At 41.1% G+C, this 22361-nt stretch overlaps 1 protein-coding gene and 1 long non-coding RNA gene across 6 annotated transcripts in view; one reads left to right on the top strand and one right to left on the bottom strand.

Annotated features, from left to right (window-relative positions):
* The window catches only part of LOC127683548 (uncharacterized), a 73128-nt gene extending 60073 nt beyond the window's left edge, over positions 1 to 13055 (bottom strand). For 2 of the 5 annotated variants that reach the window (XR_007977576.1, XR_007977575.1), the window contains exon 1: positions 12907 to 13039. This is a non-coding gene — a long non-coding RNA (uncharacterized LOC127683548). Of the gene's footprint in view, positions 1 to 12906 lie in introns of all 5 variants that reach the window. The other 3 variants (XR_007977579.1, XR_007977577.1, XR_007977578.1) reach the window with 3 other exon arrangements.
* The window catches only part of Il7 (interleukin 7), a 62018-nt gene continuing 51511 nt past the window's right edge, over positions 11855 to 22361 (top strand). Inside the window, exon 1 of the mRNA XM_052180892.1 lies at positions 11855 to 12541. Coding sequence (XP_052036852.1) covers positions 12532 to 12541 — 10 coding nt within the window. The 5' untranslated portion in view covers positions 11855 to 12531. The remainder of the gene's footprint in view (positions 12542 to 22361) is intronic.

Below are 22361 nucleotides of genomic sequence, written 5' to 3' on the forward strand. Positions count from 1 at the left end.
GAGCATGGGAGGTTTTTCCATTTTTTGAGGTCTTCTTCCATTTCCTTCTTCAGAGTCTTGAAGTTCTTGTCATACACATCTTTCACATGTTTGGTAAGAGTCACCCCAAGTTATTTAATTGGCAACCAACAAATTGGGAAAAGATCTTCACCAACCCTATATCAGATAGAGGGCTAATATCCAACATATACAAAGAACTCAAGAAGTTAGACCCCAGAAAACCAAATAACCCTATTAAAAATGGGGTACAGAGTTAAACAAACAATTCTCACCTGAAGAACTTTGGATGGTGGAGAAACATCTTAAAAAATGCTCAACTTCATTAGTCATCAGGGAAATGCAAATCCAAACAACCCTGAGATTTCACCTTACACCAGTCAGAATGGCTAAGATTAAAAACTCAGGAGACAGCAGGTGTTGGCAAGGATGTGGAGAAAGAAGAACACTCCTCCACTGCTGGTGGGGTTGCAAATTGGTACAACCACTCTGGAAATCAGTCTGGCGGTTCCTCAGAAAACTGGGCACCTCACTTCTGAAAGATCCTGCTATACCACTCCTGGGCATATACCCAGAGGATTTCCCAGCATGTAATAAGGATACATGCTCCACTATGTTCATAGAAGCCCTATTAATAATAGCCAGAAGCTGGAAAGAACCCAGGTATCTCTCAACAGAAGAATGGATGCAAAAAATGTGGCATATATACACAATGGAGTACTATTCGGCCATTAGAAACAATGAATTTATGAAATTCTTAGGCAAAACTGGAGAACATGATCCTAAGTGAGGTAACCCAGTCTCAAAAGATCAATCATGGTATGCACTCATTAATAAGTGGATATTAGCCTAGAAAACTGGAATACCCAAAACATAATCCACACATCAAATGAGGTACAAGAAGAATGGAGGAGTGGCCCCTGGTTCTGGAAAGACTCAGTGTAGCAGTATAGGGCAAAACCAGAACAGGGAAGTCGGAAGGGGTGGATGGGAGAACAGGGGGAGGGAAAGGGGCTTATGTGACTTTTGAGGAGTGGGGGGCTAGAAGGGGGAAAATTATTTGAAATGTAAATAAAAATATATCGAATAAAAAATATTTTCCAATAAAATATAACTACTAACAAAAAAAGAAAGAAATGAACCCACAGCATGGCAAGGTAATTTTAGTCTTTATATTAATGGCTAATGTGCAGAGATTCTTCTTGCTGGTCAATCAGTGCATGTCTGCCACAATATGAATTGCCAGTTTCAGAGAAGTCTTTTCCTGATAGGATGGCTGGATGAAATGAGAATGACATGAGATATTTTCAAAGTATTTAAAGTATATTGGGCAATATGGAAGGAATATAAACAGAGTGATTTACAACATATATCTGTTAATCAATTAATGTAGCTTGAAAATGATCAACTTCTCATCCACAATTGAAGTTGAGGGATTATTTTTATTTATAATTTCCAACACAAACTTCAAAACCGCCATCAAAACAACTGTGAAAACAGTTTATAAAACATGTTTTATAGATGCAATTTTTGCAACACAACCTTCCATCTGCCAAAACACTTGCAAAACTGTATTTACAGGGCCACCTAGAAACCACTAGGAGTCATCATAAACATTGCTGAAACTAAATAGCTTCCAGAAGTCAGTGTTCCAAATAAAACCTGGCAACTCTGGAATGCTTTCTAGATTGCTTGCCTCAACAGGTTATGTCTTTTGTATTCTTTAGAAACAGTAGGAACATTAGAGTGAAGCTAACTTTACAATGTAAATGAGTGCATTCAAGTTCATAAGAACCTTAAAAGGAAACATATGAATGCTCTTTCATGTTTAACTGTCTTCCTATTATTAGAACACAAAACATACACACAAGCACACACACACACATATTGATTTTAAGTCTACCTGCACACATTTTTTAAAAAAAATATCTTGTAATATTATCATCTATCCCAGTTAAAAATATATATCTATTAATCCCAGAAAAGGAACTATCCCTTAAAGTTAGAATTATGTTTTAGACATAGTTTTATATGTTAGTTGATACTTTGGTTTCTGATAAATCACAAATTCATATGATTTAAAGGTGGAGTCCATTCATGTTTGGAGTCACCGAGGGTGAGACACTCCACCTAGCCTGTCTCTTAGGGTCACTCTACTGAATGATGCACCCACCTCATATGTGATCATCTGTGATCTCTTCCTGAGCTCCTGAGTGTCCACTGAGCAGTCAACCACAAACAAGACAGGTGTCTTATTTTAAAAACTGTGAACATCTAATAACATAAGTTATGCAGCAGCCAATACCATGGATCTAGTCAACAGATAGGCATCAAATACCTAGTGCAAGACAAACACTCAACCTGTATCAGTACCAAAATAAGAGTCTAGGTGTCCAGTACATTACAATCTGGGAAACTGTCAAAACAGAGTATAGCTGATCAGTATTGGAAAGGGAAAATGACTTGTTTCCTATGGGTAGCAATACACCCAAGAAAGAAACTTAACCACAATTCTAAGGATAAATACGAGACATGCAGGCTAAAAGCAACTAGTAAGAATGCATCAAAACTAAAAATAACCTGTAATAACATTTTAGCTGTAAAATTACTGGCCATTTACAAATTAAATAGCTAACATATAGATATTTATATTCAAATATGGAGAAAAATATTTACTAATTAGGCCAGAAATTATAAAATAGGAAGAACTTTCCACACAAAACTTTTGTCCGCTGTATTTCTGTGAGCTAATTTAAAATAAGTATCACTGAAAGAAATTAGTTCAACCATGTGTTTTATTAAATAACCATTAATGGGAAGGTTATTATTTAACTCACTTTGGAATATAGTATTTCATATTATATTTGTTATTTGGAGAATGATATAAGAAACAAAAAATAAATGTTAAGCACAATTTAAATAAATGTTGAACAATAATTTTCAAGCTATTGTTTCGAATAATATTTACGACCTATAAGAGCTACATAAGCAACAAATGTAAAAGTGTGTGTGTTAAATGATATATGTGATTTGAATACTAAAAGTCATTATTTTCAAAGAAGACAAAATATGATCAATTCATGGAAATGACGTGTGAAGATATATTAACATAAGTCATAGCATATACAACATAAGCTTCTAATAATAAACCCTATAGGAAACTAAACTCCAATGTGATGAACTTTCATTATCTGGATTGTTTCAAATGAGGAAAGAAAACAACACCAAATAGAAATGTGGCAATTGGTAGCTGAACACAGGAGACTGTGGAACAATTATGCATAATGCGATCTTCTTTGGGTTAATAAATAAATGTATGCAGGCTTTCTACATATGGACAAATGGGCAGGATGGTACCAGTATTCTCATTACAACCAAGCCAGTCAAAGTTTCACATCTTAAATAATGTAATTTAGTCATGGGACATTCATAGAAATTTTACTGAGCATTTTTGGCATCTTTGTCCTTTAAATTTACTTAATCTATAAATTAAAAGATAGCATCTATATTGACTCTGTGGTTAAATTTTGTTGCAATTTATAATCTGTAAAAGAATATGACTAAGTAGAAATTCTTTTGATTATTCTATGTTCATGTAGTGTAATATGTACCATATTGCATGGTGCATAGTGTTATTTGGTTAAATGTTTTTAATTCAACGGAGGGCTGTGAAGGAGACTCAGAGTGAGGTCAATCTTGACAATTTCCAAGCAGAGATATGACCCTGATTTAAAAAAAAAAAAAAAAACGGATGGCTAGATTTCCTAGTATCATCATATTGCACTTGGAGTGGTAAAATCAATACAGTTGTCAAGGAATTCCACAGGCAAAAGGGAACATCACTATTGTGTGTCTTTGACAGCTGCACTTTGTTGCTATGCAGTACCAGCGCAGGCACGTGCGGAGGGACTGCTGGTAGACCTCAGTAGAAATGGGAGACACGAAGCCTTGGGAACAGTGTCCTTGGGAAATATGTACTGTTTGAGCTTCATTCTGATTCACAGGGAAGCAAAGTTCCAGTGGATTCCATTTGCCGATATGCTATATTGAATTCGCTACGCTTAAAGAAGCGAGATGGCCAGAAGGAAGGCACCAAAGAAGTCTGCTTTGAAGAGCAGGGTGGCCATAAAGTTAATCTCTGGTGGTTTAAAACTCACCAAAAATCTTATTTCTAAAAAAGAAAAAGATTGCACCAAGTCTAATCCAGGTCAACAAGATGAGAACTTTTGGTTTAAGACTTCAGCAATATTAAAGTTATGAAAGAACAATATAGCTCCTGCCCAACTTGAAATCACAACAAAACAAAACAAATCAAAACAAAACAAAAACCTAAGATTCTGACCAGACTGATAACTACTTTCTAGAGTCTAAGAACTTTTTAAAGGTAGCTTATTAAAGTTCTTGATAATCCTCTCTTGTGCTGTTTCTCTTTGCTTGGTTTGGCTGCAGTTAGGTTTTAGAAAATGATGGTCACTGCACTGTAGTTCTTAGCTATAGGGTTATTCTTGAATAGCCAGCAAACGCGTGCGTACAATAATATGTGATTCATTTGTTTTTCATTGTTTTGGTCTCAATGTAGGCAACATGGCCATGTAAACACAAAGAGGATGGGTATAGAAAAACTCACAGAAATCGAATAGGAAACCCACAAAATATTTGATTTTTGGTGAAGGTCTCAATTCCATAAAATTTGCTTTAGAAATTTAATAATCTTGTATAGTTTAGAATTGCCATTAAAGAGATCTCACTTTTCAAACAAAAATTAGTTTATTTAAATTTTATTTTGATGAGTGTGTGCATGTATGTGCATGGGGGTGGTATATGACAATGCATGTGGAGGTCAGAGGTTAGTAGTCAGCACCTGTCTTACAGTATTTCTGAGACAGGATCTCTTGTGTCCTGGTATACTGAAGCCAGTCTAGCTGGCCCATGTACTTCCAGGCATTCTCCTGTCTCTGTCTCTCTTTTCATCACAGGAATGTTGGACATGGGTTACACTACCAGCTTTCTCATGGGTTTGGTGAATACATCTCAGGTCGTAAAATCCTGTGAAGCATTTTAGCTGCTGGGCTATCTTTGCAGCCCTAAATTGAAGTTTAAAGTTTTCAGAGAATGAAAGCTACACCAGACAACACTTTAAAGAGGGCAAATCACACACACACACACACACACACACACACACACACACACACACACACACACACACACGGCAGGAGGGAGAGAGAGAGATGGAGGGAGAAAGAGATCACAAAAGAGAGAAACATGTTTAGGAAACTTCTAAATATCAAGAGAACTGCCAGTTTGTCAAAGACACAAAAGAAATCAACATAAACAACTCCCTTTCATAGTATTCCAGCACTATGCCACACCCCATTCTTATCTACAAATCATTATCTGTCACAAAAACCTTAATCACTCAGTATTTCTGCCTTATGAGATTCCAGTGTGTGTGTGTGTGTGTGTGTGTGTGTGCGCATGAGTATGTGTTATTACTTTCATGGCGCTCAAGATGCCTGGAACTGACACATACCATGGTATAATGGTCTTCTTTAGAAACTCAGGGAGTTACAATGTCCCTCTAGGCTACTTTATTAATGCTATTATTGTAATAGAGCTAATCATTCCATATCCTATGTAAGAGTTCATAATTATCCAAGAATCTAAAGTAATGATAAATATGCTGGAATAAACCTAGTTTACTGGAAGGAGAAAAACAAAGTAGCCCTCTAATGTGACAATAAACTTATTTAAATTAGAGAGTCTTCCATATTACGGAAATGTAAAATGTCTGCTAAATGTAAGAACTGTGCATGTCACCAGAAGCTGAGGCATTTAACTGCTGGTCGCTAGCTGGGGTTGTAACATTCCTGGATACTGGCATAGCTTTACCAGGAGTTATGATTCGCTACGATCAAAGCAAGTCAAGACTTGTTCATGCTGATGTCTCTATTTTCCCACAGGACATAACTGGATATAGTCTGTGACTCAGAAGGCAATCTTTTGACTACATCAAATTCTAGACTGACTGGAACAGTTACTGTTGTCTATGAGTACAAAACAACAACTGGGTGTCTTCAAACAGTAATTGTATAACACAGAGAGAAGCTACCAAGAGATGTATGCAAAATGCTTTCAATTTTTTTCAAATTCTCATTATGAAAAATTTGCTGTAGGAACAATTTCTTTGCCTATAAAGGCAGAAATTTAAAGCTTAGTCCTTTCCCAACTCTAGTATATATTTTAAAAGTCCTGACTGGCAGACATATTCACTAACACCCAAAAGACCCGAGTGAAACAAACTTCCTACTCTACGGCTGTTCTTTCTAGAAGGTAACTGAGCAATACTGGGCCCAGCAAGGCCTGTGCCAGCAGAGTGTAAGGGAGTGTGCAAAGACTAACTCAGAGTCAAAAAGCTACTGAAACATCACAGATTCTGACTGTTGAGCATTCTAAAAGACTGAAATTGCCCTGAAGAGAATATAAGAAAGATGCAGGTCATTTTTGATTCTTGATTCCATTCTTCCGACTATTTAAGAATGGAATTTTCTTATTATATTTTTAAATGTGCTTAAATCCTTCTCAAATCTGAAATCTTCCATTGTGCTTGATACGCTCGTGAAGCCCAGGGACACTCCTCTCATCATTACCAGACATCTCTGAAAATTTGCCCCACCTTTGTACCCTCAGTTCATGCCCCACAGATATCTACACTCATCTGTCTGTGTGGTTGTCTTCAGGACTAAGTTACCCAAGGCAGCATGAGCTTCAGTCGCTTTCCTTTGCAGACGTTAGGGGTTTTGAAGACACTGATAGCTGACTGTTGTAAGATGTGTTCTCCTATCATCCTGGGCTGCGAACTTTCCCACTTGGCTGCCACTATATTTGCTTTGTTGGTGGACACAGGTTTTGTTTCCCTCTCTAGTCTATAAGGCTTGTGTCTCAAGGTCTCTCTCTACATACATTACCCCTTCATTCTTTTAGTATTTAAGTTTCATTATTTTCCCTGGCTCTAACCATTCATGATATGTTATATTTACATCTCAACAGCAGAGCTGCTCATCTCCAATTGTATCATCAGAAAAGAAAGAATTTCTTTCTGACTCACATAGTGACCAAAGTAGACAGTAGCATGCTGTCACGGACTTCATTACCTGAGACTAAATATGCTTTGTTCTTGAACTTCCATATGTCCTCCACAAAAATAGTTTCATGAAACATTTTTACAGTCATTTAGAAGCACAGTTCTCAGTTTCTTTTTTGTTATTAGCAAAACCTGATAAAATTGGCTGAATCTCACTTACTTGTGATAAGAAGAAGAAATAGATCCCAGTTATGGCAAAATGATAAATTTCAATCTGGAGAGCAGCAATTTACATGTAGTATCATTGTCAATTTATGCTTCATTCAGAAATGTAACAAGAAAAATGACACATAAATAGTTGCTCGATTGCCAATTAGTTATATCCAAAATTCTCTCTGTGCAAAAAACTTGAAACTCATATCTGATTTAGAATTATGGACTAGGAAATTATTTTCTTACTGGAAGAGTGGATTGATCACTAACAATAAAATGGGCTTAAACTTCCTTTACTCTCTGGTTAAAATAGTGCCTCATTATTTCCTTCTAAACACGCTGAATTTTTAAATGACACTCCCATTTCCCTTTCAATATAAAATCACCTTAAAAGCATGAGTCGCAGTCTAGAGTGAACAGGCACAGTCAGTTCAGCAACTGCATTGTGAGGTTCAGAGCAAGTGCAGAGTCCCTTTGTTTAAATGCAATGTAAAATGTCCCTGGCCTTAACCGTAGACCAAGAACGGATCTCTCAAACCATAAGACTCAGACACCTATGCACCTCACATATCTATAGTATGTGAGTGTGTGTGTGTATGTGTGTGTGTGTGAATATTTCCTATTTTGATATTTTTGTGTAGAAAAATGAATCATAGGAATTTCAGAAAATATCCATGCACACAACACAATAGAATTTAGATCTCTGCATTGACAGACAGACAGATAATTGTATTTAGTCAGGTAAAATGAGTATAGATAATTAAGCAAGAAAGTAAATTTTTATCATGAATGTTGGTGTATGCATGGTGTCTCAGTGGTCACGAGGCTTTAATAAGGAGTGTCTGCCTAAAGCACACCTGACAACAGAGAAAGAAATAACTAACTATATTGACTAATAGTTGTAAAATGTGGAAATTTAAAAAGACATTGCTTATCATTAATAATTTTCTGTCTTAAATCAGCATCCTATAATGCATCTCAGTACTTCATGTTATACAGTGTTAATCATTTTTGCAATTATTTCTTCATTCTTTCCTCTTCCTCCCCTTTCTTCTCTTTCTCTCTCACTCTCTCCCATTCTCCTCCTCCTCCACCCCTTCCCCTCCTCTCCTCCTCCTCCTCCTTCCCTTCCTCCCTTCATCCCATTGCTTCCCCTCCTACTACTATTATTACTACTACCACTACCATGACTACTATTACCACTACTACTACTACTACTACTACTACCACTACTACTACTTCTACTTCCACTGCTATTACTACTGCTATGACTAGTGCTACTCCTCTTCTTCCACCGCCACCTCTGTCTTCTTTTTTACGTGATGGAATCTAGGAGGTCATGCAGAATACACAAGCTTGCAGACTCTGAGCTATATTCCCACTCCTCTTTTACTTTGTTGCTTTTAAAGACATGGTCTCTTTCATTCAACAAAACAGGTACTGAACTTTTAATTCTCCTGCCTCTGAGCAGCTAGGGTTACAGGTCTCCACCACCAGGCCTGGCATGTTTATTTATTAATCAACTTTATTTATTTAATTATCAACATTCTAAAAATTCATGAAACACCCACTCTTACCAATCTGTATGTTCAATTTGTATTTAAAAAGCAATGTGGATGTGGCTCTGTGGTGCAATGGATAGCACATTAGACTTCTAATGATACTTCTGGAGGACCCTGCTATACCACTCCTGGGCGTATACCCAGAGGATTCCCTGGCATGCAATAAGGACACATGCTCCACTATGTTCATAGCAGCCTTATTTATAATAGCCAGAAACTGGAAAGAACCCAGATGTCCCTCAACGGAGGAATGGATACAGAAAATGTGGTATATTTACACAATGGAATACTACTCAGCAATTAAAAACAATGAATTTATGAAATTCTTAAACAAATGGATGGAACTGGAGAACATCATCCTAAGTGAGGTAACCCAGTCTCAAAAGAACACTCATGGAATGCACTCACTGATAAGTGGATATTAGCCTAGAAGCTTGGAATACCCAAGACACAATGCACATATCAAATCATGCCCAAGAAGAAGGAAGGAGAGGCCCTGGGTCCTGGAAAGGCTCAGTGCAGCAGTGTCGGAGAATACCAGGACAGGGAAGCGGGGAGGGGTGGATTGGGGAAGGGGGAGGAGACGGCTTATGGGACTTTCCAGGAGGGGGGACCCAGGAAAGGGAAAATCACTTAAAATGTAAATAAAGAATATATCGAATAAAAAAATATAAAAAGAAAAAAGAAAGTCAACAGACAGCAATTACTAAGATTGAGAAAAAAATAAAAAGCAATGGTAGATTTAAAGAGATGGGTTGACTTTTTCAAAATGACACTAATTTTCTTAGAATTTTCTCCTACTACAATGTAGTGGAGAGGTCTTCATTTTCACCTAACCTCTGAAATTCCAATGCTTTCTAAATATTCTTTTCAGAAGACATTCTTAACACTTCTGCACAGAGTCCTGTGAAACAAATTTACTTCTCCTTTCCTGGAACTTTAGATACTTTCTCCTCATTTTACTCAAATTCTGCCTATGCACAAACCTTGTTCTGTCTGCCTTTCTGGTGACTGCACCAGGGAGGAAGGCAGATTTCCCATTATGCTCTATTGATGGGTGTTCTTTGACTCTTCTCTGAAAAGCCCAACAACAGATGGGGCAAAGCACAGAATGTAAGCTACTGTACCCCTACTGTACCCCTACTGCACCCCTACTGCACCCTACTGTACCCCTACTGCACCCCTACTGTGCCCCTACTGCACCCTACTGTACCCCTACTGTGCCCCTACTGTACCCCTACTGCACCCCTACCGCACCCCTACTGCACCCTACTGTACCCCTACTGCACCCCTACTGTGCCCCTACTGTACCCCTACTGTGCCCCTACTGTACCCCTACTGCACCCCTACTGTGCCCCTACTGTACCCCTACTGCACCCCTACCGCACCCCTACTGCACCCCTACTGCACCCCTACTGCACCCCTACTGTGCCCTACTGTACCCCTACTGCACCCTACTGTACCCCTACTGTGCCCCTACTGTACCCCTACTGCACCCCTACTGTGCCCCTACTGTACCCCTACTGCACCCCTACCGCACCCCTACTGCACCCTACTCCACCCCTACTGTACCCTTACTGCACCCTACTGCACCCTACTGCACCCCTACTGTACCCTTACTGTACCCCAAGGCCCGGGAGATTGAGACGGCCATCAGGACCCTAGGCGCACTTGTGGAGTTCGTCTTTAATATCCCTGCAGCTTCCTTTCTGTCTGTCTGCCTCTTTTCTGCCTTTCTTCAGTGACAGGCTTGGAAGCCTGTGCTTCCCCGTCCCCACCCCCCTCCCCAGGCTCGGTTTCCTGATTCCATCTGCCAGCTCTTCCCTGTTTGCTTTCTCTTTCCTCTATTTCCTTCCTTTCGTGGATATTCTTCCAAGTTCCATCCTTGGAGCTCTCTTCTGCCCTGCCATACTGCAAGGCTGGAGTCTAATCCTATTCTAGAGAGCCCTTCTCCGTGGACGATAGGAAGCTGTCTGGAGAGCAGGACTGCCGTGAGGACGGCACGATGGTCAAAGCTCCTGATGCTTTGAGAAGGATGAAAGCTGAGAGACAACAGAAGTTCTTGATCAGCACTGCAGTCACCAGGTAAGGTTCATTTTGGAAGTGCACTGAAAGCACAGGTTTAACATTGTGGAGAGTGAGAGTCCCCAGCAGAGCCCACAGACGAGTGTCCAGTTAGAATCCTATCGTCCACGCTCTAATGCACAGACAGTCCCAGTCTCATTCCTTCCTCTCTGCCTCTTTTCACTGTTAACACCACGACAGAATCTGAAACTCCTGTCCAGACGTCAGTATAGGAACCACAAACTCCAGACACCTTCCTGAGGTCCCCCAGAGGGTTAAGGGCATACCCACAACCTTCCTAGTCTCCTGCTATACTCCATTATCCCCAAGGTTCTCTTATACAAGGGCTTCCAAGCAGACTCTTTAAAGCCTGACTGCGGGTGTTTTTTATCCAAATTCAGCCATGTGAACTTAACTCTGTTACTTAAGGAAGCCTCTGTTCCCATGTGCATCTTTCAACTGCAGATAAGAAACCGGAATGCTTCGCAAAAAAACTCCAGATGCCAAAATACATGTAAATTCCTGACTAACAGTACTGGCATTGAGCAAATACTAGAGAGATATGAGAGATATGACCCTGATCTCAGATCGCTCTTGTTACTGGTTTACACTGCCCACCTTCACCTAAGCAGGCTTTCTCCTGATTGTGAGAGACAACACTCTATCAGGAATCACCTCGGTAATTTAGGCCTATTGCAAACTTAAAGAAAGAATCACTATGGTTATTAGCCTTGTCAGGAGATAACTGTGGGAGTTAGTTATTATGCAGAACTTCTATGTCGTCCCCCCTCCGCAAACTAATGAGAGTTTTGTTTTTCTGAAGCTACCACTTACATACTAGACCGGGTGGACTCACAGAATTATTTGTTCTTACAGTCCCACCTGAGCAGGTGCATTGCACAGAAGACAGGGAGAAGAAAAAACAAAACAAAACTAGAGAGCCTAGAGGGGCAGAGGGCGTGACCCTCTTAATCATCCTTCACTTCCTTTTTTTTTTAAGTTGACTTGGCAAAGTCAGCCACATCGGCGGCAGAAGCAGTGACTCCTCCTCAGTGGAACTGACTTGCGAGAGTGAGCTTTCTCTGCTGCACATTTGTGGCTTCTGTGGACATATTAGTAACCGGTAGTTTTAGCTCCCAGTCTCCCAGAGTTGCCAAAGCGGTTAGAAGTCATTCGGAAAACCTATTAGCCGAATCTTTCTGATCCAGAAGGCCAGCTGGCTTCTCCTGAAGTACTTTCGAAATTTGCAGCAACCACTGATCCTGGTCCAGGTGACTGGGGAAGACGCTGAGGGTATAAACCCAAACATTGAACCTGAAGACCCGGCGCAAAGTAGAAACTGAAAGTACCCAGCTTACTCTGCCGGCTGATCCTACGGAAGTCATGGCAAAGCCAGAGCGCCTGGGTGGCCGCCGGTGATGCATGCGGCCCCTCCTGGGATGGATGGACCAGGCGCAGCGTGGGTGAGAGGAGTCAGCTGCCTGGACTGCCCTGCCCAGCACCGGCTTGCGGCCACTCGGCGGATGACCGGGGTCCTGGGCGTGATTATGGGTGGTGAGAGCCCGCTCCTGCTGCAGTCCCAGTCATCATGACTACACCCACCTCCCGCAGACCATGTTCCATGGTAAGCGCTGCTCTCTAGTGCGCACGAGTAGGTGCGCCTAGCGCGCCGGGGACTCTGGGACACTCCGGGACGTGCCACCCGCCCCCGCGCCTCCGCATGTCCGGGAATAGCCCGGCCTTGTACTTTGGACCGGCTGAGAGCATGGCCTCTCCCATGGTCAGCCACTACCCGCGCTGAGCTCGGTGGCCCAGAGCCATTGGCACCTGGGCGTACAACCCTGGGCGGGCGGGGAGGGACAGTTCCTGAGCCTGTTTTCAGATCCCCAGCCCCAGAGCCACAATGCCAGAGCCGCAAAGGCGGTGACCCCCTGCAGCCAAGACTCAGTAGTCAGTGGCTATCAGCCACACATTGTCCCTAGCCAGTACCTCTTGAAAGCAGCTGCTTCCTGGCTGTGCAGTTACTCACAGGCTGCCTGGGTTCAGAGAGTTGCTGGACTCTCGCAGCTCAGAACTTCATGGAGAATGAAAGACTTGCTCCTGGGATGCGCTTTTAAACCCTAAAGGACAGATCATTGGAAAACCCCCTCTTCTTCCCTCAGTAAGTCTTGGGAGTTTCCGACCCAGGCTCTAAGTTGCCTTGTTTGCTGGGAACCCAAGTCCTGGGGCTGAGATTGCAAAAGGTCAGATTTTTTTCCCTTCTATATATTTGCTACTAAGGGAGGCAGAACTCTAAGTACCCATGAATACAAATTCTTAGCTCCCTGATCAGATCTAAGAGGCTTGCATTAGTTTGAAATAAATAAGGATTTAAAATGGACAAGAACAGAATTGACAGAGGCTGGAATCCACTTGTAGCTAGAACTAATATGATGCTTACAAATTCTGTAAGCGAGGAGGAGATGAGAACTGAAGGGAGTGTGAGGATGAGGGTCTGTCTGCCTAAGGAAATGCAGATGTTTTAAATATTTCCTCACACAGGAGACCTGCGAGGGTGCAGGATCCAGCCCGAGGCTCTTTCCTTTTGCAGCCCCACGGTATTGGTTTCCTGCCCACTGTTGTAGGTCCAATGACTTCCCCCTCTTAGGTACTATCGAACTAAGAACCAACATATGAGGGAGTACTTGTCAGAAACCGAATAAAAGGTGTGGAGACCTGGGAGACTGCCCAGGAAACTGACAGAAGGCTCTTAGCCAGGGTGGCGCTCCAGGAGTTACTGTACAATTAGAAACACTGTATCCCTGTTTCCTTTGCGATGCCCTGGGCTCTGAAATTGCCTCGTTTTTTGCTTCGCTCCCGACTTTAACCCTTGGATTACCTACCATCTGAAGAGATAAAAGGACAAAGGAGAGCAAAGGTGTGATTTAAACAAGGAGGCTTTTCCCCCTGAGATACATGCATATCAGCCATGCCTCATAGGTGTTAGTATCAAAAATATGAAAATATTAAGCTCTTGAGAGTTAAAGTGAGTAGCTTTTTTTTTCTTTCATTTTCTGTCCACAATTCACTAGCGGCGTAAACTCCATCAAGGTTGTATGCTGTGCTGTTCTTTAGTTTCCACCTTGTTATTTTGGGGCATAAAGTAAACAAGGATTCACTGGCTGGCCCTCAGTTGTGCTGCCTCATTAAGAATCAGCACATATTATATTATATTTGTATGCTAACAAAGGAAAATATGAGAAACAGAGGAAGCCCGAAGATCTATCTGTAAAGAAGAATTAGAAATTTCACCTCAGCGTGTACACTTCTTGAACAAAAATAGAAATTTCCTTTATAGAACCAGTCTCACAGCCCATGGATATGAAGTATTGTTATCCTGCCTCTTGGCAGATAACTTTATTTTTTAATTTATTTATTTTTATTCTTTAATCCTTTTTTACAGTCCAGATTTCAGACTCCTCCTGGTCGGCCCCCCAACTGCTCCCCATTCCAAATTTCCTCCCCAGTCCCTACCCACCCCTGTCTCCAAAAGGATGTCCCCATCCCCCACCTCCAGGTCTCCCCACTCTCTGGGGCCTCAAGTCTCTCAATGGTTAGGTGCATCTTCTCTCACTGAGGCCAGACCAGGCAGTCCTCTGCTGTATGTGAGCTGGGGACAGATAACTTTATATAATATATTGAAACATTTATTCTTTACCTTCAAATAGGAGCAGATGCTGTAGTTTCAGAGCTTGGCCAGGAAGCACCTTTGTGAAGTTTATGCAGAAGACAATGACTGTTTTGTACTTCCTCTCACTATCTGTCCATGCAATCATGCTGTAGGAAGCTGATAGCTGACTCCCTAGACACTTCAACCAGAGCCTCAGATGCAACTCCTCTCTTCCATGGAAACATTGTTTTGGAGAATTGTTCTTTGGGTTCCAGAGCTGCTCTACTGTAAGCACCTAGTGAGCTGTATATGTACATCATAAAGTGGCCATAGAATTGAATTATCAGTTGAAATAGACACAGGAAAGGACTCTGAAGGAATACTCCTTAAAGAGGATGAGGAACGTTCCCAAGGCCTCAACCCTAGATAAAGGATTACAGACAACAAAGAAATGCTGAGAGGGAGAGAAATAGACATCCCCAGAGAGGAGCAGACAAATTGTTTATCCAAACTGTCAGCCCTGAAAGCATATATACGAGTAAGATTATACAGACTGAGCATGTTGTATTTATGCATTTAGGAGGATAGATAGATAGATAGATAGATAGATGATAGATAGATAGATAGATAGATGGATAGATAGATGATAGATAGATGATAGATAGATAGATGGATAGATAGATGGATAGATAGGTAGATAGATAGATAGATAAATAGATAGATAGATAGAGATAGATAGGTAGATAGATGTATAGGTAGGTAGGTAGATAGATAGGGAGATAGATAGATAGATAGATAGATAGAGATAGGTAGATAGATAGGTAGATAGATGGATAGATTGGTAGGTAGATAGATAGATATATAGATAGATAGATAGAGAGAGAGAGATAGGTAGATAGATAGATAGATAGATAGGTAGATAGATAGAGCACAACACTTAATGAAATAAGAGGTCATTAATTTGAAATAGAGCAAGGAAGGATATATATGAGGGTTTGGGGAAGAAATAGATTGAAGAAATAAAATAATTACTTTGTAATCTCAAAAACTAAAATAAACTGATAGATGACTGTCTATAATGGACCCAAGAATCTAATTTTATTATGTCCACTTTGACCTCATAACTTAAGCAGTTGAGGATCAAATGTATTATTTGGCTTACTTTTAAAACAAACAAGAATTTTTAGACAGCTATCATTCTGGTTTAACCAAATTCCCCACTGAAAACAAATTCTCCAGTTTCAAACCTTGTGAGAGATTTAAAGACAATACTACAAGCCAACACTTGTCTTGTAACGCTTCTACAGTTTGTTTTATCTGTGACCTAATGAAAAGTTCCGTGGAAGCTGAGGACTGAGCTATAAATCAAAAGTAGCAAAATATGGAAAGTGCTGAATCCCGATGCCATTGGGACAACAGTGCTCAGTAAGCCTTCAAACCAGAAAAATCTTAATCTGTTACTGTGCTTGTATGTGGAAGTAGCAACTGTAACCACAGAACTAAGTACACACTGCTGATGGTAGATCTGGGAACCCATGGGAGATGCGTCAGACATTGAGAGAGCATTGAAGGTTTTCCCTTTAGAGATCAGGTTCAGGAAGTTGAAATGAAACTCAGCTATTTAGTCAGTCACACGAAATCCTCAATTCTCTATACTCTAAATCTCCTTGTTTATATTATTTATATATTTTATAATATATTAAGTATATATTATAATATATTAAAATATGCATTGTACTGTTCTGATCTGTCAGCAGCTACCTTACTTAATTAAAATAGTCTACAGATGAAGGGCTATATATTGTAGAAATTGTTTAGAATTGAAAATTTTATGTAGCACACACATACAGAGAATATTCCATCAAAGCAACTCTATGAAGCACTGAAAAATTATTTCCCGGTGAGCTGTAAGTTCACATCAATCTGGGAAGCATATTTCTGAAAACTGGCAATCTTAGAAAGTAAAACAAAGGAACTTATTAAAACAGAGAATGGACCTTTGAAATGACTTTTAGATGTAGATGTGGATTTATCTCTTTTCGCTAATGACATCATCACTTTCTTCTTTGAGTTCAAGTCACATCCCCACCTCTTTCATTTGTCTGGTCCCCCCAAAACATAACTTTTGGAGACCTATAAGGCAAAAGATGAAATAAAAATCCTGTTGCTATAAAAATTATTTAGGTGGCTATGATACAATTGAGTAGTAATTGATACCTGTGTGTCCCAGGCGACGGACAGTAACAGGAGAAGACTGGGTGAGGAGTATAATGAGAAAGTGCCTTTCAAACAGAGTAGCAGCAGACAAGATGCTATCAGTTGATTATGGGTGATTACCATTTTCTCCCCCTCTTGAAGCAGATACAGGACAGATTAGGACAAATATATTTACACAATGGAGTACTATTCAGCCATTAGAAACAATGAATTCATGAAATTTTTAGACAAATGGATGGAGCTGGAGAACATCATCCTAAGTGAGGTAACCCAGTCTCAAAAGATCAGTCATGGTATGCACTCACTGATAAGTGGATATTAGCCTAGAAACTTTGAATACCCAAGACATAATCCACATATTAAATGTTGTCCAAGAAGAACGGAGGAGTGGTCCCTGGTTCTGGAAAGACTCAGTGCAGCAGTATAGGGGAATTCCAGAACAGGGAAGTGGGAAGGGGTGAATGGAGGAACGGGGAGGGAAGAGGGCTTGTGGGACTTTCAGGGAGTGGGGAGCCAGAAAAGGGGAAATCATTTGAAGTGCAAATAAAAAATATATCGAATAAATAAAAAAAATAAATAAAAAAGTAGATAAAGGCAGTTTTGTTAGGAGTCTGCTCTCCTGTGGGTTCACAAATCTCACAGGTGGAGGTCAGTGAAGTCAGACACGCAGGATTAAAGCGAGGGGGGGGCGTTGTAGAGCTTAGGCAGGGAGTGCGGATGCCCAGCAAGGAGCTGGGATGGGGCATACATGGTCAAAAACTGAGCCCAGGTGGCCACTCTCGGATGGGCTGCTGGAAACTCCGGGATGAGGAGTGCTGGCATGTTAGCCTAGAGTTGTTTTCGTTTTTGCTTTTGTTTGCTTTTCTTTTTTTTTCCCCCAAGCAGGGGCTCCGTGTGCAGGCAGGATTGGGGAAAGCTGGGCAGCTTCCAAGCAGGGTTTCCAGCTTGTGCAGGAGAAGAGCAGGAGTTCCATCCTAAGGTCCCTCCCTCTGTGGGTATAGGGATGCTGTTCAGATCCTGCTACTTCCTGCTGAAGAGGGGCGGTGTTGGGAGGGAGAGCTGGGAACAGGTGGGGTCATGCTCATCCGAGGCGTGGAGTGGGTAACATTTGGTTGTTTGTTACTTGAGACTTTTATGAATCCATTTGTGGATAGGAGGAGGTGGCAAGGTGCTGGGAAGAATGAGGCTGGCCACGTGACGGGTAAGACTGTGAGAAAGAACTGAATGGAGATGTGTCTTGGTTGTATTGGGGGAATTCTGCAGACAATCTGTGGAGTGACTTGGTCCAGGTCTCCACCAGGTCAGAGGCATTGATATAAGAGTAGCAGGGACATGCAGGTGCCACACTTATCAGTCATGAGGATAGTTCTGAGGGCCATTGAAGCCTATTAGAATCGTATTGAGTTTAGAGAGAGACAGAGAGACAGAGAGACAGAGAGACAGAGACAGAGACAGAGACAGAGGCAGAAAGCAAAACTGAGAGAGGGAAACAGACAAAGAGAGAAAGAGACAGGGAATGAAACAGACAGACAGAGACAGACAGAGAGACAGAGACAAAGAGACAGAGACAGCGACAGAGATACAGAGACAGAGACCAAAACAGAGAGAGGGAGAGAGACAGAGACAGACACAGAGACAGAGAGAGATACAGAGACAGACAAAGAGATCGAAACAGAGAGAGGGAGAGAGACAAAGAGAAAGAGACAGGGAAAGAGGAGGACAGACAGAGACAGAGAAACAGAGAGACAGAGAGACAGAGACAGAGGCAAAGAGAGAAACAGAAACAGAGAGACACACAGAGATTTTAGACATGTTAGACAATAGATTTACACCTTTTTGTCACAGTAGAGGTTTGGGAAACATTAAATGTGATTACTATTAAAGCTTTGATCTTTGAATTCTTTTTTTTTAATTAGGTATATTCTGTATTTACACTTCAAATGTTGTCCCCTTTCCTGGTTCACTGCTCCCTCAAAAATCCCGTAGGCCATCTCCCCTTTCCCAAACCACCCCCCCTTCCCTGTCCTGGTATGCCTCTACAGATCTTTTAATTCTTAATGCAACCATAATATAGCTAGGGGAAGAATCTGCAGCATTTTTAAAAAATCTATCTTAAGTCATTTTTTCTTCTTTGTCTTTTAACCTTTATAACTTGTATTTATTAACTTAAAACATCTTTTAGACTATAAATCAGCTTTCTTAGATCCTTAGAATTTAAACTTTTATATCTGCAGACTCCCTATGAATTTTATATCTCCTTTTATCCAGCTATTTACCATGAGTCATAGGTGACTGATCATTGAGAGCAGTTGTTGTGAAGTGAGTTCCTTTAGATAAAGGAATATTGAAATTTTATGTTGAATTTTTTAGTGTAATAATGAGATAAATTGTGTCTAGCAGTGGAAGTCTTGGAGAGTGAGGTGTGAGGGCCAATGAAGAGGACTGAGAAGGCAGCTGCAGCCTTGCTTTCTGCTGTTCAATGGGTCCTCAAACCCATCAGAGTCCCGAGAAGGATCAGTTTTATCTGAGTAAGGAGGAACTACAAGGGTAAGCAGTTTCAGAGTCTATTAGAAATGACACAGACTCACGGGACTATCCAGACAGTCAGTCAGCCAAGGTTTCTCTGTGGTCAGTGGGGCATCCATTTTGGTCATCAGGACCAGAAAATCTGACAGACTGACCTGCCTTGTTTGGGCAGGCGAGTCAGTCAGCTCCCCAGTGTCCACCTGTCCACAGTTTGGACCATGTGTTGTCAACAGTCGAGACAAAGGACACTTTATAGCCCAGTATTCAGCTTTGCCACATTTGAAGCAAGCTTCAGGAGGAGGCTCTTCTGTGCCAGTGTTCTTTGGAGAAGATCAGGGTGCTGTCAGGAGCCAGTGTGTCTCTATTATGAAAAGTTTTTATTTATTAAACATTTTAAATGCCATATTCTATAGATCTCTGAAGTGTCTGAGGACCATTTGTGTATCTAAGTATATCTAAATAGACAACTGTTTGCTTTTTGGCTATTTAGTTTTTGTTTGAAAATACTTGAAAATATATATAGGAGGCTAAATGAAGCTTATTTTGGTAATTACTCATGATTATAAGTATACTTATGAACCTATTAAAGAATATGATTGTTTATAGGTAACTGATAACTTGTATGTCCTTGACAGGTTATAATAAGTGCTGTCTGTTGTGTTTAACCTGAAGGCAGTGCTAGGAAAGGAAAGGCTTAATAAGTTGGGAAAATGCGGCAATAGTCCATGGGCCTAAGGAACAAGGAGGAGCTGTGGCCCAGGCATAGGTTTAAGGAAGCTGTGGTTCCTGGAGGAATAGGTGCGGCCATTATGTTAAGGGATGTGGGAGAGGTTGATGTGCTCAGCACGTGGGCACTGAGGCCTTCCCACAGGCCAGGCTGGATTGCAGAGTGGTTAGGGTGGACATGGGAGTGAGTGTATGTAGCCTTGCCCGATGGGGCGAGGAAAAAAGCTGGGTTGGCAGGAGGAAGAGTGCTGTTGGAGCTTTATCAGAGCTCAGGCAAAATGAATGGAAGGAATGAGGCAGAGGGGGGTGGGGGTTACAGGAGCCAGGGCCATGTGGGACACACAGCAGGCTAAAGGATAGGACTCCAGAATTTAGAATCAAACTCTGAGACAAGTAAGTGATCCCTACGCACTCTAGGAGGATTAGATTGGCAGCATGGTTTGGAACAAACATTGCAGTTACAAAAGGAAGAGGGGAGAAGAGGCAGGGCGCTGTCAGTAGAGGAGAGTGGGGTGTGGGGTCCAGGTCCTTGGAGGCAAGGCGTCTGCTGGAATGAACATCCTTGTTAATAGGACCTGAGCCTTAGAATATTGGCTACAAAGGAAAGGGCAAGGGTATGGTTTCCAACAAACCTGGCCAGAATGGATTCAGACCATTTGCCCACATTATCAGAAGAAATGTTAAAAATGTGGAGGATTTTAACACAAGAATGCTCTCTGGTGGCCATTTGCTGAAGCCAGGTCATAGAACAAAGCCTGAGATAGTCCTAATTTGGACAAATTTTGTAGCAGGTGCCTCAGGAGTGTCTGAGTATCGGATTTAGACTCTGTTGCCCATCTTCCGGACTTGCGGAGACCTATGATACAGTGTCCCACGTGATAGCCTGGGGTAAGACAGTGGCGAGTAAGGAAACCGTGTAAAGGATATCTCTGAATCTAAAGACTAGGCCATGGCTTAGCGTCCCTGTAAGCCCAAAGTTGATCACTTCAGATGAAGAGGGAGAGAGAGAGAAAGGAGCAGACCCCATGCAACCAGGGGCCCAGCCCACTGGGCCGGGGGCTCAACTTCTCCTGGATTTCAGAACCAAGATGATAGTAATTTTCTTCCATCCATGAGACAGATATAGGCCAGATTAGACCAGATTAAAAGTAGATGAAGGCAGGTTTATTAGAAGGCAGCTCTTGGGTGGGTTCACTGGCCTTACGAATAGAAGCCAGTCAAGTCATACACTGGCTTCTGGGCTGAAAAGCAAGGAGGGGGGTATAGAGTTTAGGTGAGGAATGATGACATGCTTCCTAGAAACTGGGATGGTGTCCATACATGATCAAAAAATGAGAGAAGAGGAGTGATGGCTGTTTCCTGTGCTTAGCATGACCTAGTTGCCTGTAGTTCTTTGTCTATGGATGAAGCTCTGTGATATTCCACAACTTCTGCCAAGCCCACTTTCTTTATTTGTAAAAAAAAAATGGGTACTCAGATGATAATTTATGGTGGATATTCCTGCCTTTCTAATACCATGGAAGAAATAGTACAATAGTACATATCATCCTTATGATATCCTTACATTCTTTAAGCTTTTTCCACTGTCAATTCCTTGGGTTTAGAGAAATATTGTTTAGACTCAAATAGAGAGGATGCACATAAAATTCTGAACAGTAGGATTTTAAAAAGTTAAATTTGGAAAATCATGATAAGTATATGTTCAATATAACTGAGTTCATGGGAAAATGAAAGCAAGATATGTAGACTTATGAAGAAATAGGTTTTTTTTAACGTTTTTTCCGTACCAGTGGTTTCCATCTTAATTATTTACTCCAAGTGATTCCATTTTGAATCTCCTTCCTTTTAATTAAACAGTTCACTCTGCTTGGCACAACTTATTGAATGTAGTCATAAACATCAGCTGAGAGGTCATGAGTCTATCGTATGAGATTTTCCTAACATGGAAGGAATTTAAAGAGAGCTATGCTTGAACAGAATCTAGGTCTTTGGGAAAACAGATACACAAAATCATGACATAAGGGAAAGAGTTTTCAAACATGATTTAACATGATCAGATTAGGTGAAAGTAAAACTCTGTAAGTCCATCATTATAAAGACTCACCATGGTGCAAACAACAAAGAGGTAACCCCTTCACATCGCTCTTCTAGGGAAGGACTGGGTTTACCATCATGGGGACCATGGTTTCTGTGTAACTAAATATTCACATGGCATCTGTCCCATATGTTAAATAAGATATGACTTTAAGACGCCTTAAGAAACCATAGCATAACTCTTTTATTGTAGATATGATTTCTTTCAGGGACTTTTAACATAAACACAACT

The sequence above is a fragment of the Apodemus sylvaticus genome, chromosome 4 (assembly GCF_947179515.1).
Source record: "Apodemus sylvaticus chromosome 4, mApoSyl1.1, whole genome shotgun sequence".
NCBI lineage: Eukaryota > Metazoa > Chordata > Mammalia > Rodentia > Muridae > Apodemus > Apodemus sylvaticus.